The 19014-nt window shown below is 54.8% G+C and overlaps 1 protein-coding gene and 1 long non-coding RNA gene across 5 annotated transcripts; one reads left to right on the top strand and one right to left on the bottom strand.

Moving 5' to 3' along the window:
- Positions 1–267: 267 nt before the first annotated feature.
- On the bottom strand, positions 268–8388 carry LOC128337590 (translation initiation factor IF-2-like). The gene is made up of 11 exons (XM_053278783.1): positions 8275–8388; positions 5085–5569; positions 4874–4953; positions 4178–4297; positions 3965–4038; positions 3521–3626; positions 3244–3339; positions 2383–2490; positions 2171–2267; positions 1792–1828; positions 268–1474 (listed from the first exon to the last, which is right to left on the bottom strand). Coding segments are annotated over exons 1-10 (1182 nt in total). The 5' UTR covers positions 8277–8388; the 3' UTR covers positions 268–1474; positions 1792–1814.
- A 2763-nt stretch (positions 8389–11151) lies between these two features.
- LOC128337642 (uncharacterized) lies at positions 11152–19014 on the top strand. 4 transcript variants are annotated; one of them, XR_008312358.1, is made up of 4 exons: positions 11152–11555; positions 12105–12163; positions 14658–15320; positions 15724–19014. It is a non-coding gene; the product is annotated as an uncharacterized LOC128337642 (long non-coding RNA). The 4 variants fall into 4 exon arrangements; XR_008312356.1 differs by having other exon boundaries at positions 14658–19014; XR_008312357.1 differs by having other exon boundaries at positions 12078–12163; positions 14658–19014.

The raw sequence follows: 19014 nt of genomic DNA, 5'->3' as shown, positions 1-19014 counted from the left end.
GAGGGTCCTCCGGGGGGGGAGGGAGTGGCCGTCTGCTCTGGCAGTGTTAATTTCTCCCCCTGCTCACAATCCCTGCTTTCACTCCCCCTTGGAGCTGGCAGGCTGTCAAGCCAGGAGTTTGCAATGCTGCACACAGAGGTTAAGGAATTTCCTAGCGGAGAGACTATTTGGGTCGGTGATCGCGCCCATTTGGCTAGAGCCAGAGTCGTTTGAGGAAGGTTGAGGTCGGCAGTTGGATCTGGATCCTTCTTGGGAGGCAGAGTTTGGATTCGTTTCTCAGGCACTGCAGGCTTAGCTGTTCTTTCTCGTGACTTTGAGGCACCTTTAGAAAACAAAGGTTGATTCTCTGGATTCTCCCAGTTCTCTGGGTTGTAAAAAAAACCCTCTTAGGGAAAATTTCCAGGCTATTTAGGTGATCAGGCATTCTTCATAGCAAGCAAGATTCGGTTTAGAGTGATCGAGGGACGAGATGCCGGGCTGTGCATTTCAGATTAACCGGTGTCATTTGAATGAAATTAGTCGTGTATATGGTATTTGAAGGTATTAATGTTTTATGTATTTTATTATTGTTGTTGTTGCTTCTTCTTCTTGTATTTATGCTGGCCTTGGGCCAAAATAAACAAATGCATACATATAGGCATGTGAATCAAGGTTGCAGGAATTAACCACTGTTCAAACGAAAGTAAAAGTCGGATTTCATAAGGTCGTCTCGTTGGCTTTTTGACATAAAACAGTTAATCGCTCGAATTAGGTCGAAATTGTAGGATCTGAGCAAGAGAACGTTTAATGCAAGATTGATTATCCAGCGTCGCACATTTATGCAGTTTATATATCAAGTGTGGAAATTAGTCTCATCCAAACCAGTTGGAGTCAAGCTGAAGAACTGCGGCAGGATCCAGGTTTTAGCGCCTCCAGAAAGAGCCCCCTGAAAGTGTTGAGACAGGGAGTGAATTGAGACGGAAAGGAGTCGCTGTCTTTCTGTCAGAGCCGAGAAACTGCTCTTCCCTTTTCTGACCGGCAGAAACGAGGAGTTCTTTGCAAACAAAAGGATTCCTGGAATCCACAGGCTGAGTGGACTGCGAAATGAAAGTGATGCCGTCAAGGCGGGTGGCTTCCAAGGCGGTCAGCTTGCGCGTCCCAAGTCCAAACTGGCCATCCAGGACAGAGTCTTGTTTGCCCATCGCACCGCGCAGGTTCCACCCGCAGGGCTGTCTGGAAAGCAAGAGCTTGCAGTAGGAAGCCCAGCCCCATTCTTGGGCCTCATCACGACACCAGGCCCAACGTCTCGCTGGGTTAGCTGGCTTGGAATGGGCTCGACCCCACCCCCTGCGGTCCCCTGGTGCCCTGGGCTGGGCAGGCAGGCAGGGCCTCCGCCGGTTGTGCCTTCGAGAGCCTCTTTGGTGCTGGCGCCGACTTCGGCCATCCACTGGGGTCCTCCTCCCTTCAGGAGCTTTGCCTCCGCTGCGCCTCCACCCTAATCACACAGAGAAATAGGAAATAAATCAGATGGCTCCCTGTCCCCAAAGGGCTCACAGTCTAGAAAGAAACACACGAGAGACACCAGCCACAGTCACTGGAGGGATGCTGTGCTGGGGGTGGAGAGGGCCAGTTACTCTCCCCCGGCTAAATACAAGAGAATCACCATCTGGGCAAAGAGGTGCCTCTTTGCCCAGTTAGCAGAAGAAGAGTCCCCGCACGGCTTGGTTTGGGAAAGGGGCAGAGGGCCCTGCCCGCCCCCGAGAAATGGAGTCGCAATTCCCAAAAGGGAGCAGAAGAAATGGCTTCACCCACCTGAGCTGGGCCACAAGGGGGCATCAGTCGTCCTCGTCTGTTTGGGAGAGAAGACAAGAGAATTAACGAGAGCCCGGCTGGGTTTGGGAAAGGGGCAGAGGGCCCTGCCCGTCCCCGGGAAATGGAGGCAGCTTCCGGGCTGGAATCCCCAAAGGGAGCAAGAGGAACGGCTTCCCCAGCTGCGGTGGGGCCAGAAGGCCTTCCTCAGGGAGTGCCATGTTCGCCCTGGGGCAGGATGGGGAAGCCAAGGCACTTGCTCTGGGGAGGGCACTGGGAGGGAAGAGAGGCGGAGGAGCAGGTGGGCTCCTCGGAGACCCCCGGCGGGCCCAGAGCAGGGAGGGAGCTCTGCCTGCCCCATTCCCTTGGGGGTGGACTTTACCTTCACTCGAAGTGTCCCCCCCGTCTCCCTTGGCACGGGCCGTTGTCCGCCCCACCCGGCGGATGGCCAGGGGCAGAAGAGGCTTGATGACCTCCGCCTGCAGAGAGAGGGAGGAAAGAAGGCCCGTCAGAGCTCGACTGGGGACCCCGGAACCTGGAAGAGGGCGCTGGGGGATGCCGGAGCCAGGCCAGGCCAGCGTGGGGGAGACTGACCTCAAAATGGAAGGGTGGCCCAATGGCCACATTCAGCAGAAAAAGGCCCGCCTTCTCCGCCACCGCCACTTCTCGCTGGTCCACCGAATAGGTGACCAGATCGATGGCCTGTAGGACAAAAGGAACTGGGTGGGTCCCACCAAGTATGCCCAAAGACCCCCAGAGAGCCCTCCACCCCCGAAAAGGTGATGCTTTGAAAGGAGGCGTGGACTCTGGGAAAGGATCAAGTCGAGGGATGGTGGAAGAAGGCAAGAGCTCCCAACCCCACGGAATAAAGAGACGAGAGAAGGAAAGCAATCTGAGAAGCCACCTCATTGAACTCATCCGGATGAGCAGGGTATATTTTAAAAGTCAGTACACGCCACAATGAAAAACATCCTTTATCAGGTTAAATGAGATGGCTTATTCAAGGAGTTTCTTTATATTGTGTCTTTTTACTCCCTGGTGTTTGGAGGTCTTGCCTTCTTCCACCATCCAGAGAGTGGATCATTTCCCAGAGTCCCTGCCTACTGTCAAAGCATCACCTTTGGGGCTCTCTTATGGGTCCTTTGGGGGTCCCTCCAAATGCCATCGCCCTGGGTGAAATCCTCACACCAGGAGGACAACAGCCGGGCCCCCAGACGGAGGAGAATGGAGAGGGGGGCTTCTCTCCAATGAGCCAGCGTGGTGTAGTGGTTAGAGTGCTGGACGAGGGCCGGGGAGACCCGAGTTCAAACCCCCATTCAGCCTCATGAGACTCGCTGGGGGACTCTGGGCCAGTCACTTCTCTCTCAGCCTCGCCTACTTCACAGGGTTGTTGTGAGGAGAAACTCAAGTATGGAGTCCACCGCTCTGGGCTGGAAGAGCCCCCCCCCCACTTACCTCCGTCATGCGGATCAGATGGGCCAGGGAGGGCTTCTGGGTCAGGAGCTCCCTCAGGAGGGCCTGGAGGGCCTTTTCGGGGGGCAGGAACGGGCTCTGCAAGGGAGGGAGGAAGGGGGCCAGAGTGTGGCTGCTGGTGGCCAGAGGGGTCTCCCGGCCCCGCCTCTGTCCTTCCGCTCAGGGGGGCTTCAGCCACCAAGCAGGCCCCCCACCGAGGGAGCACCGGCCTTTGCCGGGGGGGGCAGGGGGGGAGCGAAGGAGCCCCGTCCCTCTTTACCTGCAGGTCTCCCTGTGGAGCTTCGCCCAGGACGCGGCCCATGCTGGAGAGGGACCCCCTGATCACCCTCTCCTCTCTGTCCCAGGAGAAGCAAGGCCTCATCCGGCTGCCAAGAGAAAAGGGGGAAGAAGGTGAGAAAGCCAGTTGGGGGGGGGGGGAGAGGATGCCATCCAGAACCTGGCACCACCGGAGGGGAAAGGTCTCCCCCCTCCCCCAGCCAGGGCCCTGATCCGAGGACTCCCCAGGCCTCCAGGCAGAGGGAGGGAGCCGGCTCCTAAGTGGCACTCCCTCCAAGGCCCTGGGGGGAGCTCCTCCTCCTCTCGGGGGGCCCCACCAGCCCTTCCCCCCAGGCCGGAGGGTGCCCAGGGCCAAGGGGCTGCTCCCTCCCTGACATTCTCCAGCGGGGGGGGGTCCCACCACTGGCCTTCCCGCCCCCCAACGTACCTCAAGAAGGTGAGGACCTCCATGGACAGAGAGAAGAGGTGATCTGGCAGGGGGTCGATGGAGTCCAGCTCCTCCTGGAGGGAACAGAGAGCAGGATGGAGACCGACCCCAGGGCTGCCCTCCTCCTGCCCCGTCCCAAGGGCTGCCTCCGCCCCCCAGCCGGCCCCCCTGCCCCACACGCCCCCCCCGGCTGCCAGCCAGCCCCTCACTCACCAGCACGTCCTGGGCTGCCCACTCCTTGCTGAACGGGAGCCGATCCTCCCCCCTCTGGGTTGCCTCCAGGCAGGCCTGGCGGATGGCCCTGAGGAAGCCGAGCTGGGCTGCCCTCCGGTCCTGGAAGGGGCAAGCATGTGGGGCAGGATTCAGTAGGGCAGGATCCCCCCCCCCCCGCTTAAGCAGGCCCCCTTCTCAGAGAGGCTGCTGCTGCCTTCATCCTGCCCCTTTTCAGGACCCTGGACAAGGCTCCGGGCTGCCCAAGGGAAGTCCCGCTGACCCCTGCTCACTGGGCAAAGAGGCACCTTTTAACTTGGTGAGTCTCTTTCTTGAGCAGGGGGAGAGTGACTGGCCCTATCCGACCCCAGCAGAGCATCCCTCGTCCCGAGGCTGTTGCTGGTGTCTGTCGGATGTTTCTTTTTAGACAGTGAGCCGGGGATCAAGACTTTGTTGTGTTCTGTGTAAACCGCTTTGATAACTTGTTGAGAAGCCGTATATAAATATATTTGTGGTAGTGGTGGTTGTAATGATAAATAATTGGCGCATAAGTGGCTGTTGCTGGTGTCTCTCGGACGTTTCTTTTTAGACTGTGAGCTCTTTGGGGACAGGGGCCATTTTTGGAAGGGCGGTATAGAAATCAGATAAACAAAGAACTCAAGAAATAAGAAGTCGTCCTGGATGAGGGGGGTTCCCTACCTTCCCTGCGCCTTCCTCTGGGAGTTGGGTCTCACTCCTCCGCCTCAACCAGGCCTCCACCTGCTGGCAGGGGGTTAGATCTGCAGAAGGGGGGAGAGGGAGAGAAGGCCGGACAGTGAGCGGGCTGTCAATCCAGCCGCCCCCCTCCCCACACCTGCTTGCCCCACCTCCCTCTCTCCACCAGCCCCCGTGGACTGGGGCAGCTCCTCACCTCCATCGTCTTGTGTAGGGAGTTCCGATGGTCCTGCCGTGCTCCTCTCCCAGGTGGGCGACAGCGGAGGAGGCGAGCAGGGTGGCGACAGAGGAGGTGGCGACAGCGGAGGCGGCGACAGGGAAGGCGAGGAGCGGGGTGGCGACAGAGGAGCTGGCGACAGCGGAGGCGGTGAGGGCGAGCGCGGCGGCGACAGGGAAGGCGAGGAGTGTGGTGGCGACAGAGGAGGTGGCGACAGAGGAGGCGGTGAGGGAGAGCGGGGTGGCAACAGCGGGGGAGGAGAGCGAGGCGGGGCCGCCAACGGAGGTAGCGGAGCGGGAGCAGGAGCGGGAGCGGGAGCAGGAGCGGGGGCCACCCGGTTCCTGCGGCCACAAATCCACCACCATCGGCTGGCAGTGGGCTGGGCGGCTCTCGGCTGCCCTGGGGCTTCCAGGGGGGCCGCTCGGCTGGACCTTTTTGCCAGAAAGGCCCGGATCCTGCGCAACCTAGGAGAGAGAGGGGAGACAGTGAGAAGGAGGCCTTTGGGGGGACAGAGAGGGGGCCCAGGGTGTGGGGATCCTGGAAATAATCAAGCAGCAAATAACAGCAGTGTCAAAGAAGATTAGCAGATACGAGCCAGAATTACACAACACAGGCAGACTCTCCAGTTCCAGTCGAATCAGACACGTTACTACCAAAGCACAGAAGGAGAAACTGCAAGAAACCTAGAAACACCAAATCAAGAAACACCAAATCAAGTGCAATTCTGGGGGAAATTATGGGACAATCCAATAGATTATAATAAAAAAGCAGGCTGGATGAAAGAGGTCGAAAAATGTAACCAACAAATGCAAGATCTAATAATAACACCAGAATTAATAAGTGAAAGAGCAAAGAAATTAAAAATTGGACTGCGCCAGGTGACGATGAACTGCATGGCTTTTGGCTTAAACACCTAACAAGCCTTCATAAACAACTATCAAAATAGTTCAATTACATTATGCAAGGAGGTGATATTGAACAATGGCTAACAACTGGGAAAACTCATCTCATCATGAAAGGCCCAGCAAAAGGTGCAGTTCCAAGTAATTCTAGACCGATCACCTGCCTGCCAACCATGTTCAAATTATTAACTGGAATAATAGCAGATGAAGTGATGCAACACTTATTAACTAGCAATCAGCTTCCAGTTGAACAGAAAGGAAATTGCCCGAACACCAGAGGCACAAAAGACCAGCTGCTGATTGATAAAATGATTTTAGAAAATTGCAAGAGAAGAAAAACCAATCTAAGTGTTGCATGGATTGACTACAAGAAAGTCTTCAATTCATTGCCTCATACATGGATACTAAAATGTTTAGAAACAACTGGTGTCAGCAAAAACATTCAGATATTTATTTTAAAAAGCAATGAGCATGTGGAGTACACAGTTAACAATCAATGGCGAGAGACTTGGACAGGTTAGCATTAGAAGAGGCATTTTCCAAGGGGACTTACTATCCCCTCTGTTGTTTGTAATCGCCATGACCCCACTTTCACAAATACTAAACAAAACAGGCCTCGGATACCAAACATCTAAAACATCAAGTCAAATCAACCATCTGCTGTACATGGACGATCTGAAGTTGTATGGAAAGTCCCAGTCAGAAATCGAATCACTGCTAAACACTGTCCGTATATTCAGTAGCAATATAGCAATGGAGTTTGGACTAGACAAGTGTGCTGCATTAATAATGAACAGAGGGAAAATAACAAAAACAGAAGGAATAGAACTGCCCAATGGAAGCAAGATCAAGAACCTGGAAGAGAAAGAACCTTACAAATACTTGGGCATTCTCCAGGCTGATAACATTGCACACACTGAAGTTAAAAGAAAAATTGGAAGTGAATACATCAGGAGAGTCAGAAAAATCCTCAAGTCCAAACTCAATGGCGGGAACACCATACAAGCCATCAACACCTGGGCTATACCTGTTATCAGATACACTGCAGGAATAATAGAATGGACCCAGGCAGAGCTAGAGACGCTAGATCGTAAGACCAGGAAAATCATGATCATCAATCATGCTCTGCACCCCTGCAGTGATGTCGATAGGCTATACCTCCCTCGCAGCTCAGGTGGAAGAGGAATGCTGCAAGTCCATCAAACAGTAGAGGAGGAGAAAAGAGGCCTTGAAGAATACATCACGGACAGTGAAGAAGATGCACTTCAAATGGTCAAGAACGAGAAACTATTCAACACCAATGAAACAAAGCAGGCCTACAAGAAAGAACAAGTCAAGAACCGAGCAGAAAAATGGAAAAATAAGCCACTGCATGGTCAATATTTGCACAATATAAGTGGAAAATCAAACATCACCAAGACCTGGCAATGGCTTAAGAATGGCAACTTGAAGAAAGAAACAGAGGGTTTAATACTGGCTGCACAAGAACAGGCACTAAGAACAAATGCAATAAGAGCAAAAGTCAAAAAATCAACCACAAACAGCAAGTGCCGCCTTTGTAAAGAGGCAGATGAAACCGTGGACCACCTAATCAGCTGTTGTAAAAAGATCGCACAGACTGACTACAAACAAAGGCATGACAAGGTAGCAGGGATGATACACTGGAACGTCTGCCAAAAATACAAGCTACCTGTAGCCAAAAATTGGTGGGACCATCAAAGTGAAAAAGTTGAAGAAAATGAAGATGTAAAAATATTATGGGACTTCCGACTACAAACAGACAGACATCTGCCACACAATACACCAGATATAACTGTAGTCAAGAAGAAAGAAAAACAAGTTAAAATAATCGACATAGCAATACCAGGGGATAGCAGAATCCAAGAAAAAGAAATAGAAAAAATCACCAAATACAAAGATCTACAAATTGAAATTGAAAGGCTGTGGCAGAAGAAGACCCAAATCATCCCAGTGGTCATTGGCGCCCTGGGTGTAGTTCCAAAAGACCCTGAAGAGCACCTCAACACCATCGGGGCCACAGAAATCACCATCAGCCAATTACAAAAAGCAGCTTTACTGGGAACAGCCTATATTCTGCAACGATATCTATAACAATTGACAATAAAATTCTGGCATCCCAGGTCCTTGGGAAGGACTCGATGCCTGGATAAAACAAACCAGTCAATAACACCTGTCTGACTGTGTGAATAAATAATATTAGATGGATTAGAAATAAAAAGAAATGAAAAAAATAAAGCAATACTTACATGCTGACCAGGATCCTGGATCTTCTCCAAACAAAGCGAAGACCAACTGACAACACAAGAAACAACAACAAGAAGAAGCAGAAACAACAACAACAAACAACAACAAACAACAACCCCAGCCCCAACCGCCTCCCCCTCCCTATCCCCAACAACAACAACCCCAGCCCCAACCCCCTCCCCCTCCCTATCCCAAACAAATCCCAAACAAATCAGAAGACTGCTCTGCTATTTACTATCTCTCTCTCTCTCTCAATCGCTCTCTCTTTCACTCTCACAACCGCGCCCAATCACTCTCTAAATCTCTTTCGCCGCCACAGCCACTCTCCCAGACACCCGCTCTCTTGCACTCTCACATGCATTCAAGGGAGCCAGCGAGGATTCCGGCCCCAGGACCCCGTAGCGACGGGTGACCTCACAAAGGGGGCCGCATCACCAGCTAACTGCCAACCCAATGGCCGCTGGTCCTCTGGGGTCGAGGACCCTCCTTGGAACTCGGGGGCCCCTGCGGTTCTTCCGGGGGTCTCTCCCTTTCCAGCCATGTCCCATCCAGACTGACAATGGCACCTGCCCCGAAATGTTGTCCCAAAGTTGAATGGCAAAGTCCACGCAAATTAGAAGTAAGCCCCTTCAAGGGTGGGGTTGGGGAAGCCAGACAGAGACCCAATGCCTTTGCATCACTGTGATACAGCCGAGATGATTTGAGGATATGCAGACAGTACATTTCCCTGCAGCTGAAACGGCGGGTTTCTGGGGAATCACTTCACGTGGGATGATTTTCACCATGCAACTGGTTCTAGGCCCCTTCAAATGTTGTATGGGCTGTTCCTGCCAGCGCCACTGTGTGGGCACACAAATCTGCATGTGCAAAAAGTGTGTGGACAGACGATACGTGCATGAATCGGAACACGGGCATATTCCCACTGTGCTCTTTTGGTGTATACATTGCAACTGGGAGTATTAGACACAGGTCTTTCCCCCTCCTTCTGGCGCTCCGAGTGCAAATTCACCACCCTTCTGGCCAGAAAACAGCTGAAGTCCGACTTGCACTGAAGGGGCAAATTTGAGTGTCAGAAATGGGAGGGAGACAGGAGCCAAATTCAAGGGCAGTGGAGGGGAGAATCAAGCATCAACATCTAGCCTGCAAACACAGACTCACTTTCTTCTCTAAGCACAATTCAGCAACAGGACAGACCTTCCTTCCGTCCAAAAAGCACACCTCAATAAGCGTCCCAACCATTCAGAAGACGGGAAACCAGTAAGCTCCCAGTAAGGATGGAGGAGAAGCCCACAAACCCTGGATGTGGGATGGAATGGAGTCGTTCTGACAGTCATTGGCCAGACACAACGATAACAAGGTGTGATAGGAGGAAGGAGGAAAGCGGAAGAGGACCCATCAGCGACCTCCTCCTCTGGCTGGGAGGAGGCTGGCTGATGATGCATTTCTCAAAAAAACACAGCATTATGCAGGGGTGAAGCAACAAGCACATTGGGAGAGTGATCCTGAAAGCGGCCAACATTTTGTTTAGTAGGAACATAGGAAGCGGCCTTCTACTGAGTCCGACCCTTGGCCCACCGAGCTCAGGATTGTCTACCCAGACTGGCAGCAGCTTCTCCAGGGTTGCAGGCAGGAGTCTCTCTCAGCCCTACTTGGAGATGCTGCCAGGGAGGGAACTGGGAACCTCGATGCTCTTCCCAGAGCGGCCCCATTATCCCCGCAGGGGAATCTCGGACAGGGCTCACACATGGAGTCTCCCCTTCAAATGCAAACAAGAGTGGACTCTGCTTAGCCAAGGGGACCATTCCTGCAATCTCGATTTCTCATCATCAAAGATAGAGACATTAACAACAACAACAACAACAACAACACCAGTTCGTTTTGAGCACTGAATAGGACCACAGTCGGGTGCAGAGTTGTATTTCGCACAAGCGGGATCAACACACAAACACACACACCCCTGTATGAGCCACAAGCAAAGCACAGACCAGCTACGGAAGGCGACTTCTATGGAGAGCAAACGCGTCCACTCTGAGGCACAGTGAGGTGAGCATGTTGGAGGAGCAGGCAGGGGAAATACAAGCTGCAAATCCCCGTTCAGCTGCGGAACTCCCCGAGTGACTCTGGAACACGTTCACTTCTCTGTCTGCATGATCCCCACCGCACCTTAAGGTCATCCGAGGAGGTCCGTCTCCAGTGGCCATGGGCCCGTCTGGTGGCCACTCAGAGGCGGGCCTTCTCTGTGGCCGCTCCCGGGCTGGGCTGTGGATTGCACTCCCGGCAGAAATCCGTAATTCGAGATCATTGCTGTCTCTCAGGAGAGCCATCAAACCTCTTTGTTGGGCCGGGCCTTCCAGGGTTTTTAAACTGCTGTAAACTGTTTTAAATGGTTGCCTTGGTTTTCCAGGGTGTTTAGCTGTTTGAATGTTTAATTGGTTTTATTCGGTTTGTATAGTTTTGATTTTAATTGTTGACTGGTTTTAATTGTTTTTATCCTGTTGTAAACCGCCCTGAGCCATTTTGGAATGGCGATATATAAATCAATCAAACAAACAATCTACCTCGCAGGGTTGTTGGGCAGAGCAGTCTAACAGCATTAGCACTCTGTGCTCCTCCTTGGAGGAAACACAGACTGTAAATGTCCACACAGACAGAGATGCCCCCCTCCCCAAAACAAAGGCAGCGCTTCTCATTGGATGTCAAGGCGTTTAATATCAATTTTCGATATGCAAATCAGATCGCTGCGAGTGGGGGAGGAAACCACTCCCGGAGCATCGAAGAGCAGAGCCCAGAGAGTCCACGTCGGAGCACAGAGAGGGAGGGGGCAGAGAGGCAGGCAGGCGAGCAGGCGCCCCCCCCCCCGGGCAGGACGGAACGGCCACTAACGGCTTCCCAGAATTCAAAAATTCAAAATGGCAGCAGTTGCTGGGTGTGCCTGGAAGGGCCGGGGGGGGGCGGTGGTGCCCCTCCCAGGAGCCGCCCCTGGCTCTGAAGGGAGCCCAGCCAGTTTCCACTGAGCGGCCTGCCCGCAGGGGGAGCGCGTGTCCAGGAGGGGGCTGGGACCCCCATCTCTGTTTTTGGAAAGGGCCCGATCCTGGGAGGAGGGTCCGGAGCGGCCTGCAGAAGTCGGTCCCTGCCTGGAGAGCTCCTGGGGGCGGCTGGCTGGCTCAGCCTGGATTTTCTACTTCACTTTACTCGCAAATAAACAAGCCAGCAACAGCCACAAGAAAGCCTCCTCCCTTTGGGGGACACACACACAGAGACCCAATCCTGAACAAGAGTTTTGGTAACTCCTTTTATTTTGCAAATTCTGGTGTTTGGGTTCAGAAAGATAAACTTTCACGGGCAACATTTAATTGTTGTGATCAGGGGGTCCCTTGAGATGGGAAGTGAGAGGACAAGAAATCCCACCAGGCAGGAGGACAGGGGCAATTGCCAAATGACCCATCCCTGCTGTCAAGGAAAGGTGATAGGCCGGCACCATTGCGCCTTCCCAACAGCCCTGCGGAGCGGGAAAAGTTCAGAGACAGACGGGACCGAGGGAAAGAGAAAAGAAACCCCAAATAAGGGGGCGTGTAAGAGGAGAAAGATCCCTAGTTCTCTGTCCTGGGTCTCTTCTGATGAAGCTCTTCATCGGAGGACCAAAAATATAGGTCCAAAAAGCCATATTCTCGGAATGATTGAGGTATTGCTTATCGCCCCCAGACCATGAGATGGCTGGGAAAAGTACAGCCCAAGAGGCTGAAATGTGATCCCATCTCTAATCCCGAACATAAGACGGTGGTACTATCAATCTCTTTCCAAGCAGGTGATCTGAGCTGTTCTTACCCAACAGACTCCAAGGGACTGAACGGAGGCAAGCAACACAGAAGTCCAGGCAATCGGCACCTCCAGGTGAGCCGGAAATAAGGGAGGAGAGCTGGCCTTGGGGCAGCCAGCGTGAAGGCTTCCCTTTGCTGAGCAGGGTCTGCCCTGGTTTGCATTTGGGTGGGAGACCACAGGTAAGGGATTCCTCTGAGGGGATGGGGCCGCTCAGGGAAGAGCACCTTCCTGCTTGCATGCAGAAAGTCCCAAGTTCCCTCCCCGGCAGCATCTCCAGACAGGGCTGAGAAGCTGCCTGAAACCTTGGAGAAGCTGCTGCCAGTCTGTGCAGACAATCCTGAGCCAGCTGGACCAAGGGTCTGACTCGGTAGAAGGCCGCTTCCTCTGGTCCTAAACTGAAAACTGTTTTCTGAAAGTAGCTTGCTCCAGGGCAGGGGTGGTGGGCAAATGTGGCCCTGCAGCTGTTGCCGGACTACAATTCCCATCACCCCCAGCCACAGTTTAATGTGGGAACTGACAGAAACGATTTCAGTTGACAACCAAGTTTATGAACAAGCTCAACTCTGCACATGCTCGGGAACCGTGGACATACTGGCCTGCTTTGTGAGTTTCTCTTTCCGCTTTTGAGAATGTAAGAACAGGCCCCAAGAGGCCCATCTAGGCCGGCATCCTGCTCCCCACAGTGCCCCCCCCCGGCAAGAGGGGAGGACCTGCCTTCTCTCCTGCTGCTGCTGCTGCTGGCCTGAGCCTGGCATTCACAGGCGGCTCTTGCTGCTGAGTGGGAGCGCTCAGTGGTTTGCAGAGGTTAATCGGGCCTGTGGTTGTTTTCCCGCCTTGTAAACCGTCCTATAGTCGGCTTTCCAGCAACCACCAGAGCTGCACAGCAGCAACACATCGAGGAACCTGCCCCTAGCAGGCCTCCCCATTCTGGGGGGAGAAGGAGGGGAAGGCGGACTCTTCTGACTCTCTAGCTTGGAGGACTCACTGGAGCAACTGCGGGGGGGGGGGCGCCTCTCCGAAAAAGGGGGAAAGCCCGGGAAATTCAAATCCCAGGGACCAATCCAGAGGACCGGGTGGGGATTTCTGGCCCAGCCGCCTCCTGGAGAGGAGGAGAAAGCTTGGGTCTCTGGGCATCCGTCTGACCCGGGAAGGCCCACAGGAAGCAGCGAGCTGAGCCCCCGGGGAGATGGTGGGAAGGCCTGTGTGGAATAAGTTCAGACCAAGTCAGGGAAGTGCTTTTTCTGGACGGATGGCTGGGAATCTGTACGGCCAGGTGAATGAAAACCCTCGTGCAATCTGTGCTAGGGAACGAGGATTCTTCTTCTTGCATGCCTTTTCTTTCCGTCTCCTAACAAACCCTTGTTGCTTAAGTGACAAGACTGAGCTAGACAGACCACTGGTCTGACCCAGTAGATGGCAGCTTCCTAGGCTCCTAAGTGTGCTGCTCTTCCTTCTGGGTCCGCCTTAGTCACACGCCCAGGCCCAGGACGGCTTAGCCCCCCATCGAGAGAGGGGTTTGCCACTTCACGCTCCCCCAGGAATCTTAGGTGGAAGGAGCGGTTGGTTGGTTTGCCCCATGTTAGCCTCCTCTGGCTTCAGTAGGAAACACACAGTGCTGTTTGTTGCAATAAATAGAACAAACAATAAAACAACAAACTACTTTGTTTGTTAGCTGTCCCACAACAAATTGTTCTCTGGGCGGCTCACGAGGATTAAAACACAACAAACACACATTAAATCATAACAGACCAAAAAAAAAAAAAAAGGTAAAAAGAAAATACAAAATACAATCCAAAACAGCATAAAAACTCATTTTAAAATGAGTTAAAAATCAGAGCAAAGATGAAAACCCAGATTTAAACGGCCTGGGTGAACCAAAAGGTCTTGGCAAGAACGCAATGATAAAGCCAGGGGAACCTCACTGGGGAGGCTATTCCATAAAGGGGGTGCCACCACCAAAAAGGCCCTCTCCCTGGGAGCCTCCCGCCTCACCTCGTTTGGCGGGGCACCCGGAGGAGGGCCTCCAAAGAAGATCTCAGTGGTTCGGGAGGGACATATAGGGCAAAGTCTCTCTCAGGTAACCGGGTCCCAAGCCACTTAGGGCTTCAAGAGGTGAGAACCAGCCCTTGGAACTGGGCCCGGAAACGGACAGGGAGCCAGTGCAGCTGACGAAGCCCTGGCGTCCTATGATCAAACGTCCAGTCCTGGTGAATCATCTTGCAGCCCTATTTGTACCAGCTGCCGTTTCCGCCCGTTTTCAAGGGCAGCCCCACATACAACGCATTGCAGTAATCTAAGCGAGAGCTTGCCAGAGCATGAGTAACTGCGGCCAAGCTCTCTCTGACCGGGTAAGGTTGCAGTTGGCAGTCCGAAGAAAGGGCCGGAGCGCAGGAGAACACTTTCAAAGTTGGAAAAAGGGTTGCAGGAAATCATGAAAAAGCAACCGGCAGCTTGACTGCCTTCCAACGGAACACACGGAGTCCCTTTCTCAAGAACTGGCTCCCACTGTGTGAAATAATTGTTGTTGTAGTAATAGAAGTAATTCTGTATTTAATTGTTTCTTCAGATTCAACAGAGGCAGCCGTGACCATTGGGCCCCTGGGGAAGAGAGCTGGCCTTGTGGGAGCAAGCATGGATGGTCCCCTTTGCAAAGTGGGGTCCGCCTTGGTTTGCATTTGGATGGGAGATGATGTGTGAGCACTGGAAGACGTTCCCCTGAGGGGATGGGGCCAGAGCTCAGGGGAAGAGCACCTTCCTTCATGCAGAAGATCTCCACGGACTCCCTGGCATCTCCAGGTAGGACTGGGAGATCTTCCACCTCTTCTGCCTGTCAGGAGGAGGTCAGTCCAGCAAGAACCCTGGCTCTTTGAAAGGCAGTCCCCTCCCCACACAATGCCAGTGGGATCGAGCAATTCAAATTTAATACGAAGCAAACAACAAGACGCACCAAAGCTCCTAACCTCAAGACGAGGAACAGATCCCTGCACTGCTGCACAGGCAGAAAGGAGAAGGAGGAGAAAGAATCCCAAGTCACCGTGTCCCCAGAGAGGAGATGAGCTGTCCTGTCACAGACCGCACGGCAGGCTCCTCCTCTGGGTCTGGCGGTCAAGGAAAGCCCCGTGACGCCCCATGACGCCCCACCTCCCTGCTGAAAGAATGACGGGGTTCAAGCCGGAGCCTGGCCTGGACCCGGCTGCAGAGTGTGGGGAGAGGTGGAGAAGGCCGAACAGTGAGTGGGCTGTCTTTCCAGCCGGGCCACCCCCTGGCCCCACAATCCCCCACAAGTGGGGGCTCCCCCTCACCTCCAGCATCCTGAGCTGGGCTCCCCTCCGATGGCCCTGGCTTGGTGCTCCCTCCAACCAGCGGGGGAGTGGGGCAGGTGGCGAGGGAGAAGATGGTTCTCTGGGGACTCCGGCTCTGAGGATGTCCTCGTAGACTGTCTGGGCCCCCAGGTGCCCCACAGTGGCTCCATCTCCGAGGCTCCCACCAGCTCCAGCCTGGGGTCAGCATTCAAGGCCAGACTGGGCTCCAGGCCTGCCTCCTCAGAGCCCCCACCTGTGGGGGTCACAAGGGCTCTGGGCTATTCCTAGAGTCAGCCCCAACATTCAAAGTCCTCTCGTTCTTGCTCGTAGGGTCCTAGGAAGAGACCCTCTGGTTGGGGGAGAAGACCAGAGAGTTAATGAGAGAGCGGCTTCGTTTGGGGAAGGGGCAGAGGGCCCTCCCCATCCGGGGAAATGGAGGCAGCTTCCAGGCTGGAATTCCCAAAAGGGAGCAGAAGAAATGGCTTCACCCACCTGAACTGGGCCACGAGGTGGCATCAATCGTCCTCGTCTGTTTGGGAGAGAAGACAAGAGAATTAACGAGAGCCCGGCTGGGTTTGGGAAAGGGGCAGAGGGCCCTGCCCGTCCCCGGGAAATGGAGGCGGCTTCCGGGCTGGAATCCCCAAAGGGAGCAAGAGGAACGGCTTCCCCAGCTGCGGTGGGGCCAGAAGGCCTTCCTCAGGGAGCGCCATGTTCGCCCTGGGGCAGGATGGGGAAGCCAAGGCACTTGCTCTGGGGAGGGCACTGGGAGGGAAGAGAGACGGAGGAGCAGGTGGGCTCCTCGGAGACCCCCGGCGGGCCCAGAGGGGGAGCCGCCCAGGCCCAGAGCAGGGAGGGAGCTCTGCCTGCCCCATTCCCTTGGGGGTGGACTTTACCTTCACTCGAAGTGTCCCCCCCATCTCCCTTGGCGCGGGCCGTTGTCCGCCCCACCCGGCGGATGGCCAGGGGGAGCAGCGGCTTGATGACCTCCGCCTGCAGAGAGAGGGAGGAAAGAAGGCCCGTCAGAGCTCGACTGGGGACCCCGGAACCTGGAAGAGGGCGCTGGGGGATGCCGGAGCCAGGCCAGGCCAGCGTGGGGGAGACTGACCTCGAAATGGAAGGGGGGCCCAATCGCCAGGTTTAATAGAAACAGGCCCGCCTTCTCCGCCACCGCCACTTCTCTTTGGTCCACTGAATAGGTGACCAGATCGATGGCCTGTAGGACAAAAGGAACTGGGTGGGTCCCACCAAGTATGCCCAAAGACCCCCAGAGAGCCCTCCACCCCCGAAAAGGTGATGCTTTGAAAGGAGGTGTGGACTCTGGGAAAGGATCAAGTCGAGGGATGGTGGAAGAAGGCAAGAGCTCCAAACCCCACAGAATAAAGAGATGAGAGAAGGATCCCCTCCCCAGGGCTGGAAGAGGCCCCCCTCTCCCCCACTTACCTCCGCCATTCAAATGAGGTGGGTCATGGAGGGCTTCTGGGCCAGCAGCTCCCTCAGGAGGGCCTGGAGGGCCTTTTCGGGGGGCAGGAACGGGCTCTGCAAGGGAGGGAGGGAGGGAGGGGGCCAGAGTGTGGCTGCTGGGGGCCAGAGGGGTCTCCCGGCCCCGCCTCTGTCCTTCCGCTCACGGGGGCTTCAGCCACCAAGCAGGCCCCCCACCGAGGGAGCACCGGCCTTTGCCGGGGGGGGGGCAGGGGGGGAGCGAAGGAGCCCCGTCCCTCTTTACCTGCTGGTCTCCCTGTGGAGCTTCGCCCAGGACGCAGCCCATGCTGGAGAGGGACCCCCTGATCACCCTCTCCTCTCTGTCCCAGGAGAAGCAAGGCCTCATCCGGCTGCCAAGAGAAAAGGGGGAAGAAGGTGAGAAAGCCAGTTGGGCGGGGGGGGGGGGGGAGAGAATACTGTCCAGAAACTGGCAACGGAAGGGAAAGGTCTCAGTAGCACCCCCCACCCCCAGGGCCCCGCTCCGAGGCTTCCCCACCACACAGGGCAGGAGAAGAAAGCCGGATCCTCTATGGCACTCAAGCCGTCTGTCCCTAGGTGGGAGGCCAACGTCTCCAAAGCCATGGGGCAGTGGGGGGCATTGCTGAAGGGTGGGGAAATGTCCTCCTCTCCGTTCCTCCCCAGTCCTTACTTCAAGGACGCCGCCTACGGGGGCTTAGGGTGGGGCTGGTCCCTTCCCATGTTGGCCCCCAAACTCCCCCTTTCCTCCCTCACTGCCCTGAAGACCTCACCTGCCCCCACGTACCTCAAGAAGGTGATGGCCTCTATGCAGAGGGAGAAGAGGGGCTGGGGCAGGGGGTCCTTCCAAATAGAGGCCGTCTCTTCCTGGGAGGGCAGGATGAAGACACCCTGGGGGGCTGCCCTCGTCCCACCCCAGATCCACCCACTGCCCTCTCCGGGCTGGGTTTTGCTGGCTGGGAGGCTGCAGGCACCCCTGGGGCACCCAGGGGGCCCACTCTGCTGGTCTTTCTGGCCAGGAAGGCACGGATCCTGCGCCACCTAGAAGAGAGTGGGGAGACAGTGAGAAGGAGGCCCTTGGGCAGAACAGTTGGGGGGAGGGAGAGGGGGCCCAGGGGGCGAGGATCCCTGCAGAGCAGCCAGGAGGGGGATGCAGGGAGCCTCAACACAGCTAGCACTCTTCAGTGAATGACGCGGCTCCTGGGTCAGGAACCCACTGGGTGGCTGCCTGCTTGGGCCCAGCCCCTTTGGGAATCCCGGGCACAGCTCTGGCCAGCCCATCTCCAAAAGGACATCTCGGGGCTGGGGAAGGTGCAGAAAGGAGCTCTCCGAATCCTCAGAAAAGACTCAAGAAGGGAGTGGGTGCTGGAGAAGGGGGTCCCGTGGGACACGGCCTTCTCTGTGACTGCCCCTGGGCTTTGGAAAGGGCTCCCTGTCCATAGAAGAGCTCCTGCATCTCTGGCTGCCTTTTAAAAAGCCACTCAAGACACACCTGTTTTCTCAGGCCTTTTTGCTAAACCTATTATTAGAAGTGTTTTTAAAGACCAGTTTTAAAAATGTTGTGATTCTAATATTGGCTGAATTGATGTTTGTTTATGGTTTTCAGTTGTGTACACTGCCTTGAACATTGACACCAGTTGTGTATATATTGTCTTGCAAACATTTGTATTCTTCCTGTGCCTCCATAGCTCATCCTGAAGGGTTTGTTTGTGGGTTAAGGTTAAGGGACAAGAGTCCTAGTCAATCCGTATTCCTAAATAAAAACAGAACAGCAGGTCTGCTGGATCAGGCCCAAGGAGGCCCACCTAGTCCAGCATCACTGGCCCACCAGATGCCTCCGAGAAGCCCACAGGCAAGGGGTAAGGGCATGCCCTCTCTCCTGCTGTGGCTCCCCTGCAACGGGTATTGAGAGGCATCCTGCCTCTGAGGCTGGCACTGGCCAATAGCCCTCTGACTAGTAGCCCCTGTTAGACCTCCCCTCCCCTCCACGAAGCTCTCCTACAAACAAGTCAAGGGGTAACTGCTTCTAAAGCTTTCACTGGGGGAGATGGCGATATAAGCATCCTTCTCTAGAGGAAGCTCCGGGCTAACTTTTCAAGGCCTGCTCACTCAAAGGATTGTAATATGCATCTTACGTAATAAAGTACTTCTCTTTGGTTAATTGAA

This window comes from Hemicordylus capensis, chromosome 14, assembly GCF_027244095.1.
Source record: "Hemicordylus capensis ecotype Gifberg chromosome 14, rHemCap1.1.pri, whole genome shotgun sequence".
In the NCBI taxonomy this organism is placed as follows: domain Eukaryota; kingdom Metazoa; phylum Chordata; class Lepidosauria; order Squamata; family Cordylidae; genus Hemicordylus; species Hemicordylus capensis.
The sequence above is the reverse complement of the archived record's forward strand: the minus strand, read 5'-3'. Positions and strand labels throughout refer to the sequence as shown.